At 41.6% G+C, this 27,004-nt stretch overlaps 1 protein-coding gene across 1 annotated transcript in view; it reads right to left on the bottom strand.

The window, feature by feature from the left end:
- PTPRT (protein tyrosine phosphatase, receptor type, T) overlaps window positions 1-27,004 on the bottom strand; it is a 342,215-nt gene that overhangs the window by 8,778 nt on the left and 306,433 nt on the right. Inside the window, exons 17-25 of the mRNA XM_009318657.1 lie at window positions 22,652-22,739; window positions 14,903-14,979; window positions 13,955-13,991; window positions 11,934-12,031; window positions 10,058-10,174; window positions 8,567-8,721; window positions 5,968-6,103; window positions 4,798-4,947; window positions 1,175-1,348 (exon numbers count right to left, since the gene is read on the bottom strand). Coding sequence (XP_009316932.1) covers window positions 1,175-1,348; window positions 4,798-4,947; window positions 5,968-6,103; window positions 8,567-8,721; window positions 10,058-10,174; window positions 11,934-12,031; window positions 13,955-13,991; window positions 14,903-14,979; window positions 22,652-22,739 — 1,032 coding nt within the window. The remainder of the gene's footprint in view (window positions 1-1,174; window positions 1,349-4,797; window positions 4,948-5,967; window positions 6,104-8,566; window positions 8,722-10,057; window positions 10,175-11,933; window positions 12,032-13,954; window positions 13,992-14,902; window positions 14,980-22,651; window positions 22,740-27,004) is intronic.

The raw sequence follows: 27,004 nt of genomic DNA, 5'->3' as shown, positions 1-27,004 counted from the left end.
ATGTAGTATTTTAGCTGTTCCCCTCTCTGATTTTTTTTTTTCAAAAGCTGCTGATTCCTCTATGGAAGGATAAAGGAGAGCTACAGAACATCATAGTGGCTGAATTTCAATGACGGGTGAAAAATTCCTTTCCTACAAAAAAATTTAATTAGCAGGAATTTTGTGGGGAAGGATACAAGTATTAGCAAAGTGCTTGGAGGTAATGAGGGATGAAATGTGCAAACACATTCCCAGTCCCTAAGAAACCAGAGAAGAATTGATTGTGCTTCTGCAGATTTGCCAAAGCACAAAACACACTTTAAAGAAAAAAAAAAAGCTTCCTCAGGCGTATTTGCAATGAAAACATCACAATCTTTCTGAAAAAAATCTAAAATTAATTCTATGACCATTTGACTTAACCTCTTAAATGCAGTAGGATCACTGTTCCCCAAAGACTGAAAGAACAGACAAAATTAAAAAAGACCGACCCCAACATTGCTAGGGAAAAAATTATGACACTTCACCCTGGATCATATTTACACATACTCCAACTGCAATAATTAGCGGCTTTAAAGACATCTCTGTCCAAAGGCAGTTAGGCACCACAGCAAAAAGAAACCATCAACATAATTCACCCTATACAAATGACGTGCGCTGTGGGATTCTAGCCTATAAACAAAGCAAGGGAAAATGCCTTCAGACAGATTTACATCAGCTTAACTCATGTCCTTCAGCCTTAAAGTATTTTGCACATCTGATCCCTGTACTCCCATATTCTTAACTGCATAAGCTCAAATAAATCACTTGGTCCACACTGCAAACTGTTCTTTTCAAAGAGCTGATCTGGCAGCTCCTGGCGAACATTTCTCTTCCGAGTTATACGACGATCAATGTATGGGAAGAGTTGTCCCACCACTTCTTTGTCCATCTGCCTAAGATAAAGCCTCAGACTGCATGCTCATGAACTTCATCAAAAAACTTCCACCAATGTGAGGCAGAACTACAACGGCAGTGTGATAATCATAGTCTAGGCGACACATTTCTGTGTGCCTTGGCCCAGTTTGGAGATGTCAGACCCAGAAACTGCAGGTAAAAAGGGGTTTTGCTCCGGATCCATTTCTCCCAGAAAAGCATCCTGAGAACGAATAAGCTCGATGCAGGCTAGCATCAGTGGGGACTGCGCAGTGCTGCTTACATCCATGAGCGCAGCATTGATGTAGTTACTTGATTCGCCATCCACAGAGATGAGGAAAGGCAGGCACCGGTCCAAGGGCAACACGTCCATGCAGCGGTTCTTGTCATGGTTCCTTGGCAAAAGACCAATGCTGCAATCTTCTGGCCGAACACGCGGTGTCACAATATTGAGAGTCTGTGAAGGAGAGAGGGAAGAAGGGAAAGAAAGACAGAAGTAGGCTGAGTGTCTTTGAATTTACTTCCAAGAAGGATGCCATCTGCACAGTATGCTTATTTTAAAGGTACTTAGACTAGCAGATCTTTGGGATCCCAGAGAATGAAAAAGAAGGAGCACTGAGGAGCTCGTTGCTGTTATAATTGCATTTTGTACATCATCCTGAGGTGTTCTTCTGAACACCGTAAGCTCCAGCATAAATTGAGGGCATTACACACCTTCCAACAATTTCCAGCTCTAAAACCCCACAGCAGATACCATTTCTGTTCTTTCCTAGAGGTTGGAAATAGCTGTCACAGGTACAAGTTGCAGCTTTGACCTGGTCATGGAGTGAAACCTCCTCGTGTTTCTACCATCCCTAGGGTGGAAGCATGCATCCTTCTCCCTCTTCAAGTGGATCCTGTGCAGAAGTACCCTGAGTATTGACCTGGCTCATCCAGCAGGTCAGACTGGGTTCAAATCCTCTGGTGACTCCTCAGTCAAACTACTGATTTATCTTAACAATGCGTATAAAAACCTAAGAGAAAATGTTGGGGTTTTTTTAACAGGAAAGTCTATTTGTTTCATATATTATTTAGATTGCTACTTTCCTTTTGGAGTGACACATAGGATGCTTCACTTACACAATCATACCTTATCTCTGGGGTTTTGCTGTCAGTCTTTTACCGTTATCCGCCTTTCCCACAGCTTGACAGACTGTATTTCTTTAAATCTAATTTTCTTCTGTGTTATCCATTGCAGAGGCCTCCTGACAAACCAGGCCAGGTTGGTCAGCAGGGACCAAAAATAGCAAATCAAAGTGAACGCATCTTAACGCTGTTGCTTAAGTCATGGTAGAATCATAGAATCATAGAATCATTAAGGTTGGAAGAGACCTCCAAGATCATCAAGTCCAACCGTCAACCCAACACCACCATGCCCACTAAACCATGTCCCTAAGCGCCTCATCTACCCGTCTTTTAAATACTTCCAGGGATGGGGACTCAACCACTTCCCTGGGCAGCCTGTTCCAATGTTTAACTACTCTTTCAGTAAAGAAATTTTTCCTCACATCCAATCTAAACCTCCCCTGGCGCAACTTGAGGCCATTTCCTCTCGTCCTATTGCTTGTTACTTGGGAGAAGAGACCAACCCCCACCTCGCTACAACCTCCTTTCAGGTAGTTGTAGAGAGCGATGAGGTCTCCCCTCAGCCTCCTTTTCTCCAGGCTAAACAACCCCAGTTCCCTCAGCCGCTCCTCATAAGACTTGTTCTCCAGACCCCTCACCAGCCTCGTTGCCCTTCTCTGGACACGTTCCAACATCTCAATGTCCTTCTTGTAGTGAGGGGCAAGATCTTGTAGATCAGTGGCTATCTGACATCATTCTACTTTTACTTGTTATGTGTCCTCTTCCTGAGCGAAGCCCATGCAGTCATATAGCGAATTCCTTTGCAGCCATCAGAGGAATGCAAAATATTTAGGGGCCAAAAATTCTTACAAAGAGCTTGACTTCTGCCACAGAGAGATTATGAATGGAGAAAAGAGGAGGGTCAAACAATCCAAGATAAAGCAATGTGTCAAAGTATAAATTTGAAATAATATAGTTGCGCTAAATTATGCAGGTTCTACATAAAAGTCCCTTTGTCTAGAGATGGAAAGCAGGTAGTCCGGCTGGGGAAGGAACACGAAAGCTCAGATCTCTGACAGTGCAGATAATTAGGCAGTTGACTTGATAGTGATTTACTCCTGTCTATTTTATGCCCTTCCCCTATCTCCCTTGCCTTTGTACTTATTCAGATTACAAAAACTCTCTAGAACAAGTTTTTGCATGTTCAGACAACATGTAGTGCATGAGAAATCCATCCAGCCTTACCTGAGGGCTAGTGGGATCTAAATAAATAATACAAAATTACACCAACAGATCCATAGTTGGATCAACTGGTTCATAAAGATTGTAGCAAAAGATACCATCTTTTGCATTAAATCCAGACAATTAGGGCTGAAGAATGCTCTGAGCCAAAATCCTGTAAAAATAGATTCTACAACTAGACAGAGAACGAACCTCTTACGCCAAGTACAGCGGAACATTTCCTTCTCACAGGAGTTGCCAGCCCCTGGCAGCTCAAAAGAACAAGCACGCAGGCAACAAGCCTCGTCTCATATCATGACAAAATAAGCCCAGCAAGCGGTGACTTTTTTTTTTAATAGCATAACAGCATTTGATGAAGTTAGGCTTTGGCTCCTTCTTGCCAAGCGTCCAGAACCAGAAACACTTTTACAGATCTGACATCACTTGATAAAACCAGATCTTTTTTTAGTTGAACTGTCATCAGTTGGGATCCACATTCTTTATCTCACTATACCAACCCTGATGATTCCCTGTAAGGTTTCAGATAAAACCCACACATTCTCCCTTTGCGTAGAGAGGGAGGAAAAGAGGCATCTGACTCAGACTGGGCCTCCAAAAGATGTTCTCCTGCTGCAAAACATACTTTGCTGGGAAAGCGGGGGAAAACGCACTTCCTACAATTAAAGGAATCTCCACCTTTTTAGTGCTGACTAAGAAGAACGGCCTCTTAACACATAGCAGAGGTCTCTCTCTTTCCTGTCAAATTCACCTTGCCCCAGATTTCCCACAATATTGTTTTCTCCATACATCGGCGTTGGCTGAAAACCCTAAAGGGATTTACAGATATATGAGGAATAAGACTGGAAAGCTTAGTTCGCTGTTCTGCAGGGTGAGCTCTTTGCTGTGCAAGAGGTAGAACTGCACAGGGCTCGTGTGTCCCAAGCCCGTTTATTAGGGTGGGATAAGCAATGGTGATAGCAAAAGGTGGAGGGGTCCCCATTTCATCGCTTGCCCCAGGCAAACCGCGCTACTCTAGCACTTGTGAGTTTTATTACAAGTCATTTCAGTTCTCACCACCAGGTACTTGGCGAAACATACATAGTGAACTGAGGGATTCAGTTAATTGAAAATTAGTAATAGAGACAGTAACGCTCACTGAGCTTACTTTGTGCTTTGTATGGAAGGACGTCAACAAGTTGATTGTCAAGACTCAGAAGCAGCATATAAGCCACGAGAACAGATAATAAGGGGCTTTGAGGCATAAATGTTTCTCCATAAATTACAGAAGAAAATGAACAACAGAATATTTGATGAAATGAGAAGTATAACATTATGTGTGAAAATTAGTATCCTTGCTCTACTGAAGTGATGGGGAAATTTTTTTCCTTGCCAAAGGCCGGAAAGTCCATGCTCAAAAACAAATCTCTGCCTGATCCAGTAGTAAATACAAAAATCAGCTGAAATCAAACCTTGGCTCGGTATCCCTCTTCTCTGCTCCGTTGGAAATTGTAAAACAACACACAGAAATTGATTAAACACCTTCAATACACCAACTGCAATGACTGAGACACATTAAATTACCTGAAACTCATCTTTTATCTGGCTGGAATTGGTCTGCGGATCTAGTCTGCTGATGTTGTAATATATGGATCTGAACTCACAAACTGGAATGGCCGTGTTGCCACAGAGACACGCCTCCAAAATGGCATCATGGACAAATACATACTGCTCCTGCACAGGGGAGGGGATAAGATATTAAAATCATATTTTCAATACAGATCATGAAACATCATGCCTTTTTTTTTTTTTTCTTAAATCATGCCCAATATGCGTATTTGGCTCTGTTTCATGTGGAGACAAATTACACAGTGTGCTACGTGACAGCTTTGTGAGCATATTTCATCCATCATTGAATGTAAGGTCTCATGTATTCATTTCAAATTTACAAGTAAAATGGGAAGTCACCACTCTCAGGAATGGGGGGGACATGGGGGACAAAATGGGGGTGGGCTGAGGAGGAAATCAGGGTGTAAAGGTTTTCTGTTCACAACCACGAGGCAATGTGTGAGGTCAGGAATGGACTGTGCTTTGGACCTATCATAACACCACCGAAACAACTGTACTAACAGGTCTGCTCCACCTGTCTCTTCAAAACCCCTGGACTCTTGGTACTCTGGGTAAAGTTCTTTCCCTGAACTAAATATGAGAAGTCCAAGAAAGTTAAAAGCCCTTCCCTGTTCAGGCTATTGTCCTTGTCCCTCCGGAGGGGAAGGCATTGAAGCACACACATAAAACTTGTGCAGCAGGATAACAGTTCCACAGACGTTTGTGCAGGTGCTAGACGCTACGTGATAGAGCAGCTTGCTTAATCAGCACCCAAAGCTTGAATCAAGGATGTTTCATTTGTTTAGCTCTGCATTGATATAAACTAGGTACTATTGGAGCCTGCAGTACACCTATGAATGAGTCATGAGAGGATTCAGGAGCTAGCTTTTTTTCTACTATGAGAATAAAATTAATCAGCAATGCTAAGACCTAAACTTCAAGGTTTGCCCTCCTGTCTTGGAGGCCCTGAGTAGCTGCCAGTGAATGTGATTTGGTGCATACCTGAACATGTTTAGCCACCGAAAGTTCTGTATAATCACATCACAGAACAAGCATGTGTTGACTTAATGAATTGCTGGGCTCCTGTTGAGCAGAGAAGCTGACAGAAAAGCAGTATGTTGTAAGAGGAGACCCGCTGGCACCTACCTCCGTCTGCACCAAATTGACCCTTTGGGATCGCAGCTCTCGCACACAGTTAAATATATCCACCACGCCTTCGTTCTCTGCCATGTCAAGCATGATGTCGATGGCAATAAAGCACCCTGTTCTCCCAGCCCCAGCACTAAAAAAAGAAAAAACCATGAGGGTCTGCATGACCAAGGGACCGTGGAGAGGCAGGGCTCTGTGGAGGAGAAAATAACTGCATCACAGACACAGCTGTCTTCTCTTGGAAGCTGCTCCCCTCTCCCTGCTCGGTTGATTTTTGTGTGTAGCTAAATTAGCTTAGGATTTAAGAGAATGAGGAGAAATAATATTTCTTGAAAGAGAAATGGACTCAGGTAGCAGAAAAAAAAGCTTTGTGTTCTTGAATATCAACAAAAAAATTACTCTACGAAAATAATCATTATGGTTTTACAGGTCGGTTCACCTGCACACCTCTCATCACACGGGATGTGGGAGAGCAGCATCCAGGCTGCAGACAGACACAATTCCAGAAATTTTCTTCCATGGGACTATTTAAAAGGCATGCACATGTTTAATCAAGTGGGCATGATGAAAGGGGCTCAGTCCTCCACCTCAAACATTTCTTTTCCCTTTTTAATCCAGAGGAGTTTGGGTCCTGAGGAGGGTGATTTCAAGTTGTGGACTGTAAAATTATAGAGAAAGGAGCTTGAGGCTACTCAAAACCTTCAGTTTAGAGCCCCCCACTGCTTGCGAGAATTGGACCATCTCCTGCAAAACTGTGTTGTCGTTGTGTCCTCCTTCCCTCCTGGGAAATCACCCAAGCTGTTTAGGTGTGAAGGATAGAGAGAGGAGAACGTCTCTTCACGTTACTCCAAAGGAAGAAGGAAAACTCAGCTCAAATCAGGGAAACTTCAGTTGCACGAAAACTCCAGCAGAGCCGAAAGCAAGGAGATATGAATGACCATAAATTAATGGACCAGATTAATCAACTGCTGAATAGAGAGAAGATATTTTTCATTTGCAGAATTTTAATGAATAAGTGGCATTTCCTCTGCCTTTATCTCTCAGCTTTTCAGAATTTTAACAAATAGTTATAACATTTCTATATTTAGAGGATCCTGGCACTTCATAAATATCGAACAGTGATATTATCCAGCCAGGCATCGGTAGGGAGAATTTGGTAATTACCACTTAAAGCAAGTCATTAAAATTCAAAAGCAGATAAATAACAGAGAGGAAATGGCATTCATTCATTAAAATGTGAAGGATGAAAAATTTCTCCTTGCTTTCTTGGCGGCAATGAATCAGGTTCAGACTCCTTCCAGGGCCAGACCCGTGTCATGGCACCAAGGTAGCAAATTCAGGCCCTGAGCTCTGAATGAATTCCCTTCTGCCAGCTCCTCAGGCTTAGCTGTATTTTATTATAAAACTGATTCACTGCTTGCTAAAAAAAAAAACGACAAAACAAAACACCCCTCCAACCCAAAACTGTTTTAAAAAGGTAAGATTTAATTGATTTTCCTTTTCAAAGTGGTTGTGGGATGCATTCTCTCTCTCTTCCTGATCACACAGCATGGCAGTTAGCGGTAATTGCCTGTGGATTGATTAGGGGTGAGATTTTGCGATAGCCAGCTCTGCTCTCTATAGCCTTGTGCTCCAGCCATGTCTCCTTTATAGAACACGTGCCCCGAGCTATGGCCCGAGCCCTGCAGAAGTAGCTGCTACAAACCCAAACTCTGTTTTTGTAGCAATGTCTTGCCTTGCATTTGAAGTCACCTAACTCTGATACCAGTCTGTGTGTGTGTGTGTCTGCCCTCCCACCATCAGCAGCATGCCTGATCACACCTCAAACTGTTAGTTCTTCATGTCAGGGACACTCTCCTACATATTCATATAGTGCCTTGCACAGCAGGGCTTTAAGCTCAGCTGGAAGAAAACAGTGCAGAAGAGCCCTCACCAGTAACAGTGGCAGCCAGGGAGTTAGCAAGCACGTGATTCAATAGTCCGAATTTTCACAGCTGTAAACTGTGAAATTCCCCTTTTATTTACTAGCTGGAAGGCGCTGGGCAGGTTTTCAGTCTGACATGCCCATTCCAGCTCCTGGGCTTTGAGAAGACCAAGACGCACAACAGCTGGCGTCCAGACCCAGGAAGACAAACTAATGTTTCAGGTAAGACTATTGATGCTGGTACAGAGCTGAACTGCAGTGCATGTGGGTAAAGAAAAGCAAAGTTGCTTTGAAATTCCCCGTTGGCAGCACTGTCGTTTTGTAGGCATCACCCCTTCTGCCACGAGAGGTTTGTTGTAGATAACGATTGGAATGGCTGTCCCAGATATCTACCATTTTCCTGGCTCTGCTATGAGCATCTAAGAGAGTATAGGCTACCAGAGGGTCTTCTGCATTCGAATGGCCCTCTCTGACCTACTTATATCATCTCCAACTCATGCCAGCTAAGCTCCAGAGCTGTCACTTTCAAAAAGAAAACCAAACTCCACTTTGTTTCCCCATGAAATTATACTCTTAAACAAACAAAATGTAGGTGATTATTGCCAGATGAAAAGAAAAAAAGGAAAAAAGCTGAAAAAGCTGATGGAGAAAAGGCTGAAAGAGCTCACATACCTGCAGTGCACCACAATGGGTCCTGCTTCTGGGGGATTGAGAAACTTCACTTGACGAACGAAGCCCAGGAGGCCTGTGGCATAGCAGGGAACCCCGTGGTCCGGCCAGCTGGTGAAGTGGAACTGCCGAATCTCTCGGATCTCATGGTAGCCTTTCTGAGGAGATAACACAGCCTCTACTTTTCTTCTGTCAGACTGCAATCAGCATATTCTGATCACTGCTTCTTTCCCTCACGCAGAGGGCTGAACAAGCGTTTAGCTCCCATTATACGCGGGAACGTGTCCTGCGCCGCTTTTCACTTTGAGAGATTTTAAGCTGAACTCCAAGTACACTGAAGTGGGTAACATACAACTGAGGACTATGAAGGTGAATGCCAGCTCCCAAATTCAAACTTGTTGTCTTAGAGTTCAAACCCAGCTGATTAGGAACTTTACAGGGTGACTTCAGTCCCCGCATACCACGGCTGCACTTATCCAGCCTCCTTTGGCGTTATTGCCATAAACCCCCAAGAAGTCACTCTTAAATCCTTTTTGAGGTGCTGAAGTAACAGCCTGGGGAATGAACACCTACAGAGTGGGCATGCCGCAGGCAACGGTAGATTTTCTGCCATCTCCTGCCAAAAAATCTCAGTTTGAGATTACAGCTGGTGGTGAAAAGGGCAGAAACTGGTACCCAGACCCATCACTCAGCCTTTCTGCTGAGACCAGGTTACTGCTACCTGAAAATTGACACCACTTGTATATGCCCTGCAAAGGGTAACACAGAAGTGTCAGTTAGCTGTGACATTTTATAGTACGGGAAATGTAGGTGGAATCCAGCAGCAGGTCCTCTAACCTCTCAGATTTTGGCATTAGCATTTCTTACCATGTTTTTCAGTGATTTAATGAAATATGGAGCCGATGTATTAGAAAACTGGAACAATATTCCCAGTGTGGCTGAAGTTCATTTAGCAGGAATTTTTGAAAAGCTTTAAAACCACTTACTGAGTGTTTGGAGAGTAATTTGGACAGATCTGGAATACTCTGACACTTAGACTTCCAATTTCTAATTACATGTAACAAAAATCTTCCAAATCCTGCCGATTTGGGGATAATTTTTATACTCTTGCCTTTATTGTATTTTTATTTCTGTTGAAAGGTGATCCTACCTGGCATCCATTTTAACTGATCTCTTTTTTCATCTGTAATTTGCCACTGTGAAACATGACAGTTATTATTCCTGGCATAACATCAACTATCTGCTGGCTTTTGGATGCGTTTAAACTTCATGCACTGTGGATTCTACTTTTGTGGCTACATCAAGATGTTAATTTAAAATCATTTGTCCAAAATTGGAATCTCTGTCAAAAATTTAGGTTTCTGAAGTGAAACCTGTCCAAATAGTAACAGCTCCCATCTCCAAGAGCATTCTGGATATGTTTCCCAGAGTTCACATTTACGAACACAAATTAAGTGTTGCATCGAAGTTTCAGCTGATTGAAGATTTCCTTACCTTTTGTACAGTAAACGTGCGTATGACATACTCTGCCAATGGTTCTGTCTCAATTAATGTGACTTTAATATCTCCATAGACCTCTGTGTCATCCGGCCAGTATCGAACACACTTTACCTGGGGGAAAAAAGAAAATATTGAGAGGAACTAGCTCAAGTTGAGTCAGAGCTGACCTACATTTTACTCCACTTTCAAGCCGAAGCCAATGCAAATTGGGCTTTCTTCTGATGTACAGACCTTGTCAAAATTAACTGCATAAATTCGATCAAAATTCCTTTACCATATATAGAAACCACAGGGAGAATTTTCTTCAGTTTCCTCTGTTGTGAATACAAATGAAAAGGATGCATTCAGCTCTTCTTCTTTAAGACAGTCTTCCTTAAATTTCCATACATGCCCTGACAATATATCAGGTTTACAGAATACCTGGCAGTCACGACCACCATCCCCTTTGGGAAAAATCTACGCTCTTGCTATTGCTACTGTAATTCTGAACTCTGTTTAGCCAAAGAATTTCAGTTCATAGGGATTGTGAGATACTTGTTGACACATTAAATTTGTTTGACTCTAAGCTTCGTTATCAGATGGGGACACAAATTTGACATTTTACCAGCTGTGACAGGCCTCAGCTAAGGCTCAAGAAAGAAATCTGATCACGTAAAAATATCCCAAGCTCAGCCACTTCTAGAAGCCATGTGCAAAACTAATAGCAGAAATTAAAGCCAAGGCTGTGAAGCTCTAGAAGGGATATTTAGGCTAACAAAGTCTATCAAGTTATTAAATGCTCTAGCATGAAAGAGTGGAACAGCACCTAAAAGCAATTAGCTACTGCGAAGCAGGTTTCATGTTCCAGATCCAATCATAATCGGAAGGGGTTTTATAAATATTAAATAGGATTAATGTAGGTTTGTTGGGTTTTTTTACACAGAGGCATTTATTTCAAACTGAAGTGTCAATAGATGGTAAAATAGAATAAGTAATAATAAATGAACAGAACCAGCTAGCATTCAACCATGAGATCTAAAGGAAATCCGATACAAAGCAGCTGAATTACTAATGGCTGTGAGTAAACTATCATTTAAGTTTTTCTTAGTAGCAAAGCAATGGAAGGTGACAAACATCAGGACAAAATTTTTAAGAGCTCCAGTTTCTGGCTGAGAATGTCTAAACTAAAGACCACCAGGAGTGGGAAGAATATGCTGGGGAAAGCCACTCCAGACATGCCTTTTTCTTATTCCCTAAAGTCTAGCCTACGCCTTTTGAGTTATTCACGTTTGCTCCCATCGTGGGCTTTGGCAATTGCCTTGTGCTGACACAGGGACTTCTGGTTCCTGAGTCCAAGGGAGTGAAGCGGTGGGTGTTGAGGAGGCCAACGCTGCTGGGTGGCCCCAGGATCCAGCTGTGCACAAACCCATACCACCACGGAAGAGTGGTTTTCTGAAGTGATTGGCAACTCTAGGCTTTGAACTGTCATTTAAAGAGCTCTTTTAATAGTTTGAACACCAGTCGCATGTTCTCGCCCCTCCGGATTTTTGTGAGTAGAGAAGTATTCAAATTCTACATAAAGAATAATTACTACAGAAGTACATTTTTCCTTCTGTACTGAAGAAGGAGACAGCTTCTCGGCTAGCATAAATTTGTATAACTCTGCTAAAGCTGAGACTTACACCAGGAACATGATCCTTATTAGTCTAGAAGGGAAGCAGCTGAATATTACAAAATCTAGCATTTTAGAGAAAAACCCAGAGTGGTTTAATTAATTCCCTTACTACAGTAAGCAAAGGGCATTTCACTTGCTGAGCTTGCCTGAACAGCAGCACCGTGTCATACCCTGCGCTGGTTTGGCTTTATATGCTGGGAAAGTGGAAACCCTTACCCTGCCCACTTCCACCAAGTTGGTGACCATGACAACACTTGCAGAGTTTTCTTGCCAAATCATTCTCCAGAAATCCTTCACTGTCTCTTGCATCGGCCCTGGGGCAGGAGAAAAGACAAAAGGACATCTTAAGAGAGTGTATCGAATGCCAACAACTCTTTTCAGCTGTTCCCCAGCCATCACCCTGTTCCCACAGGATCCTACTCTCCCTGTCAGAGCATCCCTCTGAGATTCAGGGTTACAGATGCGAACAGCCTGGAGCTCTTTAAGAGATCAGACACTTCCTCACAGGGGGTATTTAAGGTTCTAGCACGCTTGAAACAGAGGTGATGGCTGTATTTTAAATAGTGGAGATGGCTCCAGTAGGTAATCATGTATAAGTGATGGGACATGGATGTACCCTAATAGTGACTCTGTAATTAAGGCTGTATTGAAATTTGTACCTGATGCAGCACTAACATTCCTCCATTTCACACTTTAATATTTATTCATTACAAAGGAGGAAGGAAACATGCAGAAATTAGCCCTTTTCTGAAGTTTCCCCAGAGAGAAAAAATTCAGGTTCCAACAGCCAAAGAGCCAATACTCACAAGAGGTTTATTAGACTAGAGCCTCTCTCTGACTTTGTTTCCTTCCTCTCTTCTCCACTGTCAATGGAGTGGAGAAGAGGACTCCTTTCACCCGCTCTGCCCATCCTCCATGTTCTCTGCCTTGCTGCATTCCCTATACCCGTACATCCTCAAACGCCAGTTTTATTCTAAGATGTTTTTTTACTCTTTCAATAGGGACAAGCCAGCAATAAAGTCATAAAGCAGAATGTAAGAATAGAGTCATTTCTATGAACATCACATTTGCAGATAAGGAATGCACAAAAATGAGGACAAATAATGGTAGAGGAAGTAGTCATGGCATAAGAGTTTGGCCAGTGATGCAGGAAAACAGCACCCTGTAGTACAGGAGCAGGGAGGTTTGTCATCTAACATGGATAGCCCTCAGCATTGAATTGTGTTGTTTTTTCTTGTTTTCTTTTTTTTTTTTCCCCCTAAAGGCATAGGAAACTCATCAACTAACTTACAGAAGGTGGTGTTCAAATGTATTTCCTACTAGTTCCCAGTAACCAAAAGTTCATCAGTCACAGGCTTATTCATACTGCCCTCCTCAAGCAATTTCATTTCAGAAGGTAAACCCAAGATCTGTAAAATCTATTAGTTCTAATCTCATACTTCATGCACAAAGGATGCATTATAGATTGCACTGCCACCTCTAAGTCTGTAGCATTGTTTTATTCCTGTAGCTGAGGTTTTGCGTTTGAGTGCCTGTCCTGGTTTTGGCAGGCATAGAGTTAATTTCCTTCCTAGCAGCTGGTACAGTGCTGTGTTTTAGATTTAGGGTGAGAACAATGTTGATAACACACCGATGTTTTAGTTGTTGCTAGGTAGTGTTTACGCTAGTCAAGGACTTTTCAGCTTCCCATGCTCTACCGACTGAGAAGGCTGGAGGGGCACAAGAAGCTGGGAGGGGGCACAGCCAGGACAGCTGACCCCAACTGGCCAGAGGGACATTCCATACCATGGGACGTCATGCTCAGTATATAAAGCTGGGGGAAGAAGAAGGAAGGGGGGGACGTTCGGAGTGATGGCGTTTGTCTTCCCAAGTCACCGTTAGGTGTGAGTGAATTAATTCCTTGTTTTGCTTTGCTTGCGTGCGCAGCTTTTGCTTTACCTATGAAACTGTCTTGATCTCAACCCACGAGTTTTCTCACTTTTCCCTTTCGGTTTCTCCCCCCATCCCACTGGGGGGGGCATGAGCGAGTGGCTGGGTGGGGCTGAGTTGCCGGCTGAGGTTAAACCACGACAGTGCCTTAAAGATCTTGGAACACTCTATATCCTTCCCTTTTGTGCCCCTATACCAAATTTTCAGATGTCCCCCAAAACAGAAGGTGTCACCCTATAAACAGCTCTTACAACAGTTTAAAACAGCAGTGGTTTTACAAATATTTAGACATACAAGAATGAACTTGCCTTGAGTTGCAATGTAATGGCGAGGCCGGTGGTACCCCTGGAAAAAAAGAAAATATGTGACGGGCTGCAAGATCACAGTTCAGACCAAGCACATCATGTATTTTATACTTTCCAGGTACCAGCAATGCTGCACTCTTAACAATGTACTAACTCTGGTTACTGAATGAATGAAGATAGGCAACTAGGCTGCCCTATGAGATTTTAAGCGATAGTATCTTGCTCAGGCTGTATAATAAAGTCTCATTATGCCAAAGAGAAAACAGGAATGGGTCAGTTTTCACTATTTCCTCAAAGAAACACAAGTCCTGTGACTAACCTGTGGGCAATTCTGAAAACTAATAGGCAAAATGGTGCACCTTCTTGTTTGAAAAAGAAGAAAGGTATGCATTTGCCTCTGTATGAAAATGCTGCATATCAGTCTTATGTAACTTTATTAGGTGTATTTTTCATCCCTTAAAGAAACTCTTCTGAACATTGTCACATTCCTAAGATTTAGGAGATGCACACAAGAAACGTATGTTCATTTGATCATTCTGTGTGTGCGTGCGAGGCTGCTTTTTGAATGTTATTTTATAACACTAAAAAGAAAAAATGTCAATCTATTTACACGCCTTCTGCACTGCAACTTTGTAAGAAGTCGGTAAGTCTCAGATATCTACTATCACTATTGCGAGGGGCCGATATTGATTTCCGCATACGTCATTTAGCCCACATTCCACTTATGTTGGTGGATCTGTCAAACACAGGAAATCTCCATCTGTCCAGATTGGTCAGACAGAATAAACTGGAGACTGAGAACCTTCTCTCTGTCACGACACTATGTTTGTATAATGTTCAGCTGTCACTCGTATCAGATCAACAGTCTGTCCCTATGGCAGATGCACCAAATTCATAAGCAGAGTTGTCAGCAGGAGTGTTTGTCATAGCAGGAACGTCCAGGAGCCTTACGTCTATGTAATTGGCGTTTATGTAGTCAGAGTGAGGGTCCCCATCCAGCAGCTGCAATCTCACTCTTGAATGATCATCTGAAAGAAGGAAAGAAAAAAAAGTGACAGTAACGATAAAGAGGAGTTTCTAAGTGTTTTTTGTTAATCTGCTGATTCCCGCAGGTGGGTAATTGAATCCTTACAATAATAAAATATGAAAGAATATCACAGGTATTCTTGTTCCTACAAGCCCTTTCTTTTGTGTTTAAGATGTAACGTTTAGATCCTTAGGTTAGTGTTCATTCATACTCGGTGTTCATTAAATTCACTGCTGTCACCATAATTCTTACAAAGCTTTTAGACAGACCACAAACGTTGCTTGGTTTGGGGGTCTTGGGACAGATCTCCATTACAATAGCCTTCTTCACGCTTGGAAGTAACAGCCTCCCTGGCCTCGTCTGATCTATGGAAACTGAGGCAAGAGCTAAAACTGTCAAGATCAGGATAAAAATAAATAGGTCACGACAGAGGTATAAAAGATTAAGGAGGGTAAAATGGCAAATGAAATCCTGCAAATAAGAAATGGGGCAACCCAGAAACCTGAAAGGAAATACCAAAGGAAATCAGAGCAGTGTTCCTTTATGCAACCCACAGAACTCACAGCAACAAAACTGCATCAAGGCAGCGTTAAAAAAAATAAATTAGAAACGTTCATGTTTTTGAGGACATTCACAATTACTTTAGATAAAGCAATAAAATAACAGATATCAAGCTTTTCATCTCCCAGCATGCTCTACAGTTCAGACGCAGAAAGGAACTACCCCAGCGGGCAGATTATGTCATGATTTTCCACCAAGGGAATATTTTGATCTTTCTCTGGAACAGCTGGTGCTGGGCTCTGTCAAAGGAGATACTCCGTGAGCTGGGCTGTTGAGCTGATTTGGTCTGGCAATCCCAGCACTGGTATGCAATTGATTGCAGAACTGCTATCTAAGGGCCAGTTGCTTGGCAAAGGCTACTGGGGTACAGAGGTCACAGCTGGGCATGCTGGGCTCATTTTTAAACAATTTTTTAAATAAGTATAATATAGAGTCCATTAAGTTTACTTCCTCTCTACCAGCTCTGTAGACCCTAGCTCTCAGTCAGTAAAGCATTAATGTTTAGAAGCACTTTGCAAAATACGGGCCTCAGCATGACTTACATTCCATTAAAAAGAATCACAGCAATGAAACATAAAAATACGAGGTGTGATTCTGCAGTAACTCAGTCAAAAAGGGTTTTAGTCATCACTTAATTAAATGTAGAATCAGATAATAACTGTGAAGACAGATGTGCATGCAGTTCTGAAAACCAAGATTCGGATATATGTTAAATATTCATTCGGTTATGTAAAACAATGATTCTCATACTCTCTTCATTCTTTGGGTGAGATTTTCACACCCAAAAAATACAACCACATTGCTGTATTTATCAAATCCCATATTTGCATTCAAAAAAGGTTACTCAGCTGAATCCATCAAAAGCTCTGTTATATTTGTATTAATAAATATACCTTTTGTAGACACAGTGGAAGTAGGTATATTTCTCAGAGTGCTGATGTTCCCAACTCTAGACAATTACCTGCGCTCAAGGCAACTGCACTAGGAGTTGCAGTAAATCATGCGGTTAGACAGACAACAAAAGAATTTATACTTAGAGCAATCCACAAAGACAGACCAAGAGCTGATTAAATGGGACATCTAGACGAAATACACAAAATGTCCCACAGACAATTTCAGACTTGCAATTCAAGGCAGGGAACTAAGGCTAGTTAAGAATCACACAAAAGCAAAGAAAAAAAACAAACCCCAGAGCTAATGGCTGGGAGGGGAACATTTACTAACTCCTCTTGTGATACCACAACATAACAACGTTATGGAAGTCTTAACTTATTGCAACAATAGAACTAAAAAGAGATGAGACCAAAAATGACCCTAATGGCAGGCAGGTGAAAAGAATCTCAGGTGGATTTTTTAAGCGGGACAAAGACACTGTCTATGCACAGCGTGTAGTCGAAGTGCTCTGAATAGCCCTCAAGGAAGAACCTGCCTCTCCTCATTTAATAGAACCAAATGCAAAATTTAAGTTTCAGCTCTTTGAGCCGCTCTTTAGTTAAAAACTTAAAACAGACAGGATGAATACCTTCTGAGGGAGCTAGGTGTGAAAGACCTGAGAAGGAGACTGCAGAAGAGGTCTAAGCATTTAAGACAATTAGATGAAGAAAAGATGCTCTGTAGCTGTAAAAAGTGTTGTTGTTTTTTTTCCCTTTAAGCCAAATATGGTTATTCTATTCATGAAGAACAGCAACGGATGAAGAAATGTCCATTGGAAATGAATGGTATTTTTAAAAAAGGAGACATTCAGGTTTAGGTCCAATTATATTTTGGGACCAAATGAAAAATACTTTTAGTTGAAGTTTGCTTCAGGAGGACAGAATTCACAATAATTCATTGCACATTTTACAACAATGAGATTAATTCCTGTGGGAGATTTATTTCTCTTATGAGTGTGAACAGTGCGGCAGAAAAAAAATCTGTGTATATGGTAAGCACACAAAATATTAATGATGTTTTAATGGTGCCTGTTTAGGAGCACAGTCTGAATAAAAGTTCATTAAATAACTTACCTTGTAAATCCCCTTTTTCCCCAAAAACCATTGGAATTTAGTTGGCTTTTTTTTTTTAATGGAGAGGGGCAAAAACCAATGCAACTTATTATGCTACTAAGAGTAATTATCTTGCACTTAGTTTTTTTCATCTATGGACTTTAAAGGACTTTTTAAAGAACAGTGAATGTCTTCACTATATCTTCTCCCAATGGTCAGAATTTATTTCTGATTCTGCACCCTTTCCACTGGACTACACTAGCCAAGGAGACTACATATTTGGCACACTGAAATGAAAGTGTCGCTCAACTCTTCTGTAAATTTATCAGACATCCTATCACCGTGTGTTACAAATGGATTATAAAAAACTTTAAAAATGGAGGGAGAAACAGAAGAAAAATTGCATGTCTGTAACATTCAGGACTGCAAAAAATGGAAATATACTTAACAAATGTATAAATGATTTTATTTCTCCCTATTTACTGTAGTCTGTACGCAAGTTAGCAGAACCCTAAATTTGTATGAAGAGTACCTTGCCTGAAAATTGGTCTTAAAACAGATTTAAAAAATGACAAGAATTTCACTGAAAAGCATTGTGCTCCCATTTTAGCACAAAAATGTTATCGTTTCAAACTTCTGTCAAAATTCCCATTAGCGATCACTGCAATTTTTCCACATCTCATTTTGACACCAGCACTGGATTAATCTCACACAACTTTTGCCGTCTAAATATTACACAGCTAGTCTAAACTGGCTGTCAAGGTTCTCCACACAGTCAATGGAGAAATACAGACATCTTTTGAAGTTATTCAACCCAGTTCTGGTACAAAAGGATGATCGGCCCTCCCAAGGCACACTGCCCTCCCCTTTCTTTCCCCACTGGTCCTGGACTGTGCCTTGAGAACTGGGTAATAGCGAGGTGAGATATATCCCACCCTCTCAGGATCACATACCATGGACACTGCACAGACAAGCAAGAGCATAGGCGCTACAGAAGAAACCATGGAATAAAAACAAAAACACTTGGAAGACAAAAGACTTCTATTCTAAATCTAATACTGACATGATTTTTTTTTTTTAATTTTATGCATTATCCCTGCCCATGGCCAAGAAGTGCATCCACCTGCGTTTCAGCCGAGAGCTCCGTTAATCTCTCTGTTGTTCGTCTCTTCCACCACAAAATTCTCTTATTAATTCAGTCTTCCAGCCCAAAGCATATGGTAGTCAGAACATGAAGGAAATCAAGCAAATTTCTCTACTGTCTTTTGTCATCAACTCAATAGTTTTTAACGGACCATCACAAGACTTTAAAACCACGGTGCCTAAGTGGGAAGATGCTCCACTGCAGATGGGAGGATGTGTCTGAAGTACCATCAGTACGCACACTCCTGTGAGCGCTGACCTCCTGTAATGTTACCCTCAGTAAAGGGAGAAAAGGGAAAGAAAGTGCTCTCCTGTAAGTCGAAGCAAAACACAACCCTATGTCTTTATGTCCTCAGCTCTCATCTGAGAGCTTTTACTCTATTATAATGTAATGGCTCTAAATCTCCACAAGATGGGGAGAAATTGAATAGAACCAAAGGTCCCATATAGCTTCTGGATGTTTTCTCTTCTATGTAATGGGTTCAGCTCAACCCACAAAAGCTCAACGTCCCTCCCCCTAACAACCACTTGCTGATGTGCTTTGAAGGCCTCAATATCTAGTCCCTAAAGCAAATTTAAATCATTTTGCTTCAGCCCATAAATGGATACACTACCTACCCTTGCCCCCTAAAGAAAAATCTTGCATCTCCACAACTGTCTTTGTGCTTACCTCTTTTATACCCAAAGCGCAGGAGCAAAGCTCATGGACTCTGCCAATATAATAAAAAGTTCGAGGAGGGCAGCTTTCTCCAGCATGGCAAATCTGTGCAATTACAGTGCATCCTTCCACCATCAACAGTGGATTTCTGTGGTCATCCAGACCCCAAATCCACTCCTTAGCTTTTCCTTTTCTCCAGAAAACATACCAGTGTTGCAGATTGAAGGGAACCCTGAAAAGCTGGGGTTTAAAGCATGGGAGAGCTTAGAGCTCTCCTGCATCTCCTCTCCATGAATAGATTAGCCTCATCTGCAGTTTTGGTTTGCAAATGTAAGAACAGCAGATGTTGGGGCTGGCAGTAAGATCTAGGTTTTCATAGAGAGGCACGATGTTAATACAGCCCTGGGAAAGCAGTGAGCCGAGTAAAACAGTCCTGTAAGTGTACTATTACCCAGAAGGCCATAAAGACAAGATCCAATCTGCTGTGATTCACTGAGCAATGCTACTTATTGCAAGAGCTTACAAACCCACATTTTAACAAAAGTCTCTGGAGCAGTTACAAAAGTTAGATCAAAACCTGACTTTTCAATTCACTCCCCGAAAGGCATGGGATATCTTGTTCCAGGAGTGATGAACTGGCAACTGTGGTTAAATAAATAATGTTAATTGCCATCTGCAGCCTTTTACCAAATAAACTGGTAGGAGCAATCAGTGCATACTCTGGGTTTTACTGGCAATTACAATTCTAGTACAACAAAGCAGCTAGGGGTGTAATCGTTTTCCACCTCTCCTCCTCAGCCCAGGCTTTTGCACAGTTTGTACCCACTGAGCACAATTTGTTTTCATCATCTGCCCAGAGGGAACTACTCTCCTGCTATTCTCAGCTCTGCTATCAATTCCCTATTCTGGATCCTGTTGTTGCCTTTACTCAGGAAAGTTGTCCAACATCGCCCGTCAGTGGGGTCTGGCTCAAGGCTTAGCCAGTGACGCCACTGATAAGTTCCCAGTGGTTTTACAAAATGTCTGATGAATGATACGCTCCTTCCTTAGGCATCCTCCCTTCCTTCTCCCTAGCCTCTTCAAAGTGAAGCAAGGATTTCACTCCATTTTATCATTCTTTATTGCACATTACTAAATTCTCCTTGCTGTCTTTTAGGAGAGCTGTTGTCTCCTCCTCAAACTCTTTCTTCTGATATATATTAGAAGCAAAGAAAACCCACTCAACTTCATTATTTACGTTTAACTCTTCTGCATCCTTCCTCTCTTTCACTGCCTTGCTCTCTTTATCTATGCCTTTCTACCCTCTCAACCTCATTCTGAAATCCTTCCCAACAGCCCTCAAACTTGAGCTTCTTTCCTGATGTTTTATACCGCACAGACACTTCTTCCCTAGCTTTGATTACATTTTGCATTCCCTTTTTCAAGCGCATCACCTTTTATCTGTATTGCTACTGTATTTATATTTATAGCTAAAAGGCTAACATCACTCTTCGTTAGACAACTCATATTTGTGAACACCCTCCCTTTAGATAATACCCCATTTATCTTCCTCGATTTGGCTTCCTTAATTTCTTCTCACATTTCACTTGGGAGTTCAACGTTTTCTTTGTGACCACCTTCAACATAAATTAGATGGTGGCTATGGCACACAGTCTTGTCTCTTTTCTCCTCCACTTTTAAATGATGTCAACTGCTTCCTCAAAATCATACAGAGAAACAAAGAGTCTTTCTCGTTTCCTTCCTTATATCATACTATGGCACTTTCACCTGCATTCCAATGTGTAGTTGTTATAGCTGGAAGATTCATCTGTCTTAGACTAATTTAATCTAAGCTATTCATATAGACAGGTCTGTCCGGAGGTATCTCTCTTTGCCACTAGGAACATAGGAAACTTAACAGTGAGGTGGAGCTTTTAGGCAGCTGAAGTTTAGGGAGACAATTTTCACACTAACTGTAATACTGCAGTACTATCACTTCCATTTTTCCCCCTAGAGAAACAAAGACGGATGGAACTGGTGACCTGCTCACAACCAACGCAGAGAGCCAGCAGCAGAAGTGGGATCAGATCAGGGCTCACAAACTTCTGATCTCCATTTTCAGATTTCTTCACCTTTACCACGGGGGCCCTGAACTGAGCTGTTCTGTGCCATTCCCCAAAATGTCTTACATGAATCATTTCTTTCAAGTCTTGAAAGAAAGAGAGGAGTAGTTAAGATATGTGTGAGATGATCTTTCTTTATGGCCAAGTTTTGTGCGTTTTTTTTACTTCTTTAGTTAAGTCTGTCTGTTCTAGAAGAAATACATATTTAACCTGAGAAAAAAATAAAGTACTAAATATATCACTCAGCGTGACTTAATTTTGCTCTTATAGCATTCCATAGATTTATCCAGTCATGAAAATCTATGGCACATTCATTTATATTCTTATTTCTTGTTCTGATGCTCTCAGGCTTGGCTTCTCCAACTTGATGCTGCTCAGCAGCCCTTAAAAAGAATGATTTCTCACACCTCTTCTCCCCAGTCATTATAAGGAATAATGAAACACTGGGGTAAGCTGCCTGGAGAGCTTGTGGAAAGCTCAGCTTTGGAGATCGTTAGGAATAGGCTTCACAAATATCTGATGCAAACGACAGAGGTGAATTTAGTCCTGACTTGGAGAATAAAGCTGACCTAAATGGGTTTATGGAGTCCTTCACCACCCTGCAGTTCTGCAATGTATCAATATTCCTATAACACTAACAGTAATTGGCTCCTGAAAGAAGTAAAACTAAAAAGCTTCAGCACATTTTCAGCTGCCTTATTGTGATTCTGGGGCAGAAGCTAAGCTTGTCCCACACATCAAACCAGCTCTCTGGGGACAAGCAGTGACTGCTCCACTGGTTACTGACCACAGGGAAGGAGAAAATCTGATCTCTGATCCATATCTAAAAATCTGATCTATTTGCATCTCCTTTTGTGCTCCCATTTGTGGCACTGAATGCTCCGGGTTATGTAGCAAAAATGGACATAAAATGGGCATCATCGTCCACTGCGGAAGTCTGACAAAAGGATTTAGCCCTTAAATTACAAACATTAAGTGCAAAGCAAGGTAGATAGAAAATGTGTAAAAAAATGTAAAGTCATGCAATGACTTTATGTAAAACAATGAAAAAACCATAAAATTAAAAAAAACAATCATAGAAACATAGCCTGTAACAAACAGATTGAACTACTGAATGCTCAGCACTGTAAACCAGCTTTTAGTGAGATTCTCAAACACACGCTTTTGCACAGGATGCACATAAAATCTTACAGAAAGCTCAGTTTAATGTGAATTTACACCTACAGGAGATTATGTTTCCATATCTATTCTTATTGCGGTTTTCGTCTTCCTTGGCTGTATCCCAGGATGCCGTCTGCCCCTCGGGTAGTGCCTGCAAAATAAACAATAGCAGAGTGTTTATAAAAATCTGGCCAATGCCTTCAGGTGGATTAAGATGACTGAGCAGGGCAAAAATAAAGGTGCTGCATAATTCAGTAGTCAATCAAGCAAACACCTGTTCTTGAGAAAAGGGCATATCCACTAACGCAAAAAGCAGAGCTTGGTGCAGACCATTTGCACCTCTTGGCTTCTGCCAGTGAAGAATCATTTTCCTCCTGCTACTTCAGCTCTAAAAGGATCAGGGGAATTTATTTCTGGCTGCACAGTCACAGGTTAACCTCATTTCTCCTGTAGAACAGGGTTTGTGGAGATTTCACAGACATACACTTCTAAGAAAATCCAGATGGCTGAAACATAGTGCTTAGTCTTTCATATTTAAGTTGAAAACAGATACGGTGGTTTCACCTGTTTCTATATCAATGATGGGGTGATGCAATACAAACCACTAGCTGGTTTTCTTGGGGGGGAAATAAAAAAGCTTAGAGTTTTAGATCATGCCTAAGGAAGAGAGGTAAAAGGAGGTAAAACATGCCCACGAACTATGAAAATAAATAGTCATTTTCCTAAAATCTGCTCTTTCAGTTGACAAGGATGGGGTAAGGAAACTGGCAGCACACAATGCTACCCTACCCTATAGCCTGGTCCTATATTCTGAACACACTCAGATGAGCCACCTTCCCCTTGAGACACGTCCAGGAAGGATGTTCAAGGCAAAGCCAGGAAAATGGCAGCTGTCACGGGATCTGGCTGAAGGACGGTCTTGTCTTCCTTGGAAGATGGCCCGGACTGCCTGTAAGCAGGCAGCATCCCTCTCCCTGTCTCAGGACGGTCGGGGATGTCAGCACAGGCAGATCAAAGCAGCAGGCACAGCAGTGCTTTCTGCTGAAACAGCAACAGCACCAGCTCCCTGGGTATTGCCGGCATCACAACTGGATGGAAAGCCACGATCTGCAAACCGCTGGTGCCGGCTCAGTCAGCCTAGCCTTGACTTGTGCTGAAAACACAGGTGAGGAGAAGAACAGCTCCCACTCAATTGCCTCTCTAGATCTGCCTCCTCCAAGATCGACTCCCTAACATGATCCTACATGACTAAAAAGAGCAGCGACATTATAAATTGTATTATTTATGGTCCCCAGGGAATTACAGGGTTTTTATACCACCATCATTGTAGAATCGTATCTGCCTTAGCTAGCAGTGGGTAGCTTGACACAGCTGTGCTAGAAAATGAATTTATATTCATCTTCGCAAGCCATCCAGGTCTATTACAGTGCCTGAATGCAATAGCAGAGACACACAACTATTAGGATCTACAACACTGGCATTACAATTAAACTTAATATGAGCAAACCCCTGGCAGACCAGATCGTTGTGAATTTTCCCCAAAGGGGTTCCAGGACAGAAAATGTCAGGCACTGCAGCACTGCTAGGAGCACTGCTGACAAAAGACAAGGACGGTGAGTTCCTATTCAAAAGCCCAGGAGAAAGAGTAATAACTCTCTAATTGGTGAGGGCTTTGATCACACATATATTTCCTTTACAGACAGCTGTTTCCAAATAGCAGCTCATCTCCTGAGCACAAAAAAACCCCCAACCAACAAACCCACACACAACAAAAAAATCCCCAAGCAAAAGAAAAGAGGTGAGGAAGGTTCATTTTCATCTTCAAAGACTGAGGAAAAAGGTGCCTTATTTTTCCACTAATAACAAATTACAGCAGATTGACCAGAGAATGGCAACAGTCATTAGACATCTAATCCTAGCCATCTGAAAGGAAAAAGGAAAAAGGAAAAGAAGAAAATCCTTTCTCATGACTTCCACATGGGAGAAGCTATCTTGGCCAAAGAAAATACATTCAGGTCCAATAAATCCCTTTTCAGCAAACCCCATCCTTTCATGTGATTCTCCATTGAAATTGATGTTTTTAGATTTGCCTGATAGAGCCTCCCAAGATTTAAGAGTCCAGGATTTGTCATCTCATTCAATACCAAAGAAATCTTGGCTTTTCACAGAACTATCCAACTCTGAAGAGAGGAAGCACAGCTCTGGTTGGTGAGGAACACAAACTGCCTTTGCAGAGGCGTACCTTATACCCCTACTTTCATACACACCAGATGAGCAAATTGGAGTAACTGCATGTACACGGGTGGTACAGCACCAACAATTTTTCTGTGAGATCACTAAAAAATGCAGCACCAAGAATTGAAACTGCATTAGTAGTACAAAGGCAAAAATATCAATTATAATTCAGTTGCATCCAGAAAAAGAGGAGCATACCTAATGTTTTGTTCCTTCAGTTTTTGTTTCTAAAATAAGTATCTCTATGATAGAAAAAAAGGGTTAATATTTCTGTTTCTCTCTGCATTATCAGCAATGGTAAATCAGGATAGCTCACTCAGGCATCCGTATTTGATCTGCATTTCACAGGAAACGCTCCCCCTTCTTTGTTTGATTTAACAACTGCAAACTTTCAGAGTTCAAAAATCTGGACTTGATTTTCAGGTTTAGAGAAGTTTTGTAAAATTTATATTGAAATATATTCCCAGTAGTGGAACTTATGTTACAGTGATGCTTTTTAAACTAAATTGATCTAATTTTTATCTGAAATTACAAGGATAGAACTCTAAAAGTTAGCTTCATCTCAATCAAGCTTTCTAAGCAACATAGCCCAAACATAACTAAAGTGTTCACATTAAACTGAGGGTTATTGCAAGCCAGTTTAAATTTCCAATGGATGCATTTAGTTAGTTTGCTGCTTGTTTTTAATTTAAATATGAAAACTTGAATCGTTCATTTGCACTGACCTACCCCAATGCTGCAGTATTGCTGCCAAAGGCAACAACATCAATTGAAAGCCTTGCTGCTCATCTCAAAGCCTGCCACAGAGTCCTGGCCCTCTCCCTGCAGCCACTACCTTCTCCACAGCGGTGGCAAAACTGTTCCCACAACTCTGCTGTGACGCAGGGTTAAAAACTGCTTTGGATAAATAAAATAACCGAAAAAGAAATATTTCAGCCAGTTCAGTTCCCCATTCCTGTTCGTAGCAAAGCCTTAAGCCAACAATGTCCAAGGACAGCATCTACAGAAACACCCTGCTGCCAAACATTTTGCAATGTCACGTCACAGCCTGAACGCATCTATTCTTTTGACCAGAGAGAAGACGTGCAGCCAGCCAGAAATGAAAGGGTTAAAATACAGAGGTGAATTCAATAAGCTGAAGACCCTCAATACTAAGATGCTTGAGGAAGGAGCCACAAAATCCAAAATAACTAAACGGTCTCAGTAATGCAGCAGGAGAATGTACTTTAGTGACATCCTAAATCATAATGGAAAATGAGTTTGGATACTTAAGCTTATTATCTCCGTAGCCAGTAATTGGTGCTCGCAGTAAGTCTATGGGACTAGTCCCGCAGCTCACAACAGATTAGGGCTGATATGTTCTGAAAAAGGAACAGGTGACATTTAAACGTGTCCCGTTCAAATGTTTACGGCTATGCCTAATCCCAAATAGTGCTATCTACATCCAGTGCCAGTGATATATTTCTCTCTTGTGGTCTACACGTTTTATTGCTAAGCAGAAGCAGCAGCCAAAAAGGCCCAAGCCACACTTTGGCCTCAGGTGCAGCAGGCAGACCCAAAATAACACTCACATGGCAATCAACGGATTCCCACGTGCGCGCACACACACACAGAGTTATCATCCATTTCACACCAGCAGTGACACCACTTACACGATCACATCCTGCTTTTCATCTCAGCGTGGAGTTACGTGCAAGATGCAAGCACCAGAAATATTTTTCTAGATGCCCTTGGTAAAACATGCTGCCTGTGCTCTAATGGTCTGTAGGTGAAGGTTTATTTTAAACAAATACCGAATGCAATTTCCAGTGGAGAAATTCAGTGGAGATGGGAATGTAGAGAGATAAGAGATTGTCATGTGTGACTGATACACTCCGTTCAAAGTGATTTTTCATGAGAGTAAAATTATTTGGTAACATGTCACTAAATAGGCTGTAATTTATGCTATCAATTTGCAAAGTAAGTAGAAAATCAGCTCCTTAGAAGAAAAAACATATTTGGAGGTGACACTGATATCAGTGTACGAAAACACATTTTAAAAGAGACATCAAATTATTTTTAAGATTTTATCAACCATTCTGCAAAACATTTTGCAAAGCCGGTTTTGCACCTTTGTGTTCCTCCAGATTCCAGTCTGAGACACCACTCTCAGCCAACCTAAACCTCCTACCTTCCAGGAGT

The sequence above is a fragment of the Pygoscelis adeliae genome, unplaced genomic scaffold, assembly GCF_000699105.1.
Source record: "Pygoscelis adeliae isolate BGI_AS28 unplaced genomic scaffold, ASM69910v1 Scaffold72, whole genome shotgun sequence".
NCBI classification, from domain to species: Eukaryota; Metazoa; Chordata; class Aves; order Sphenisciformes; family Spheniscidae; genus Pygoscelis; species Pygoscelis adeliae.
This window is presented reverse-complemented; position numbering and strand designations above follow the sequence as displayed.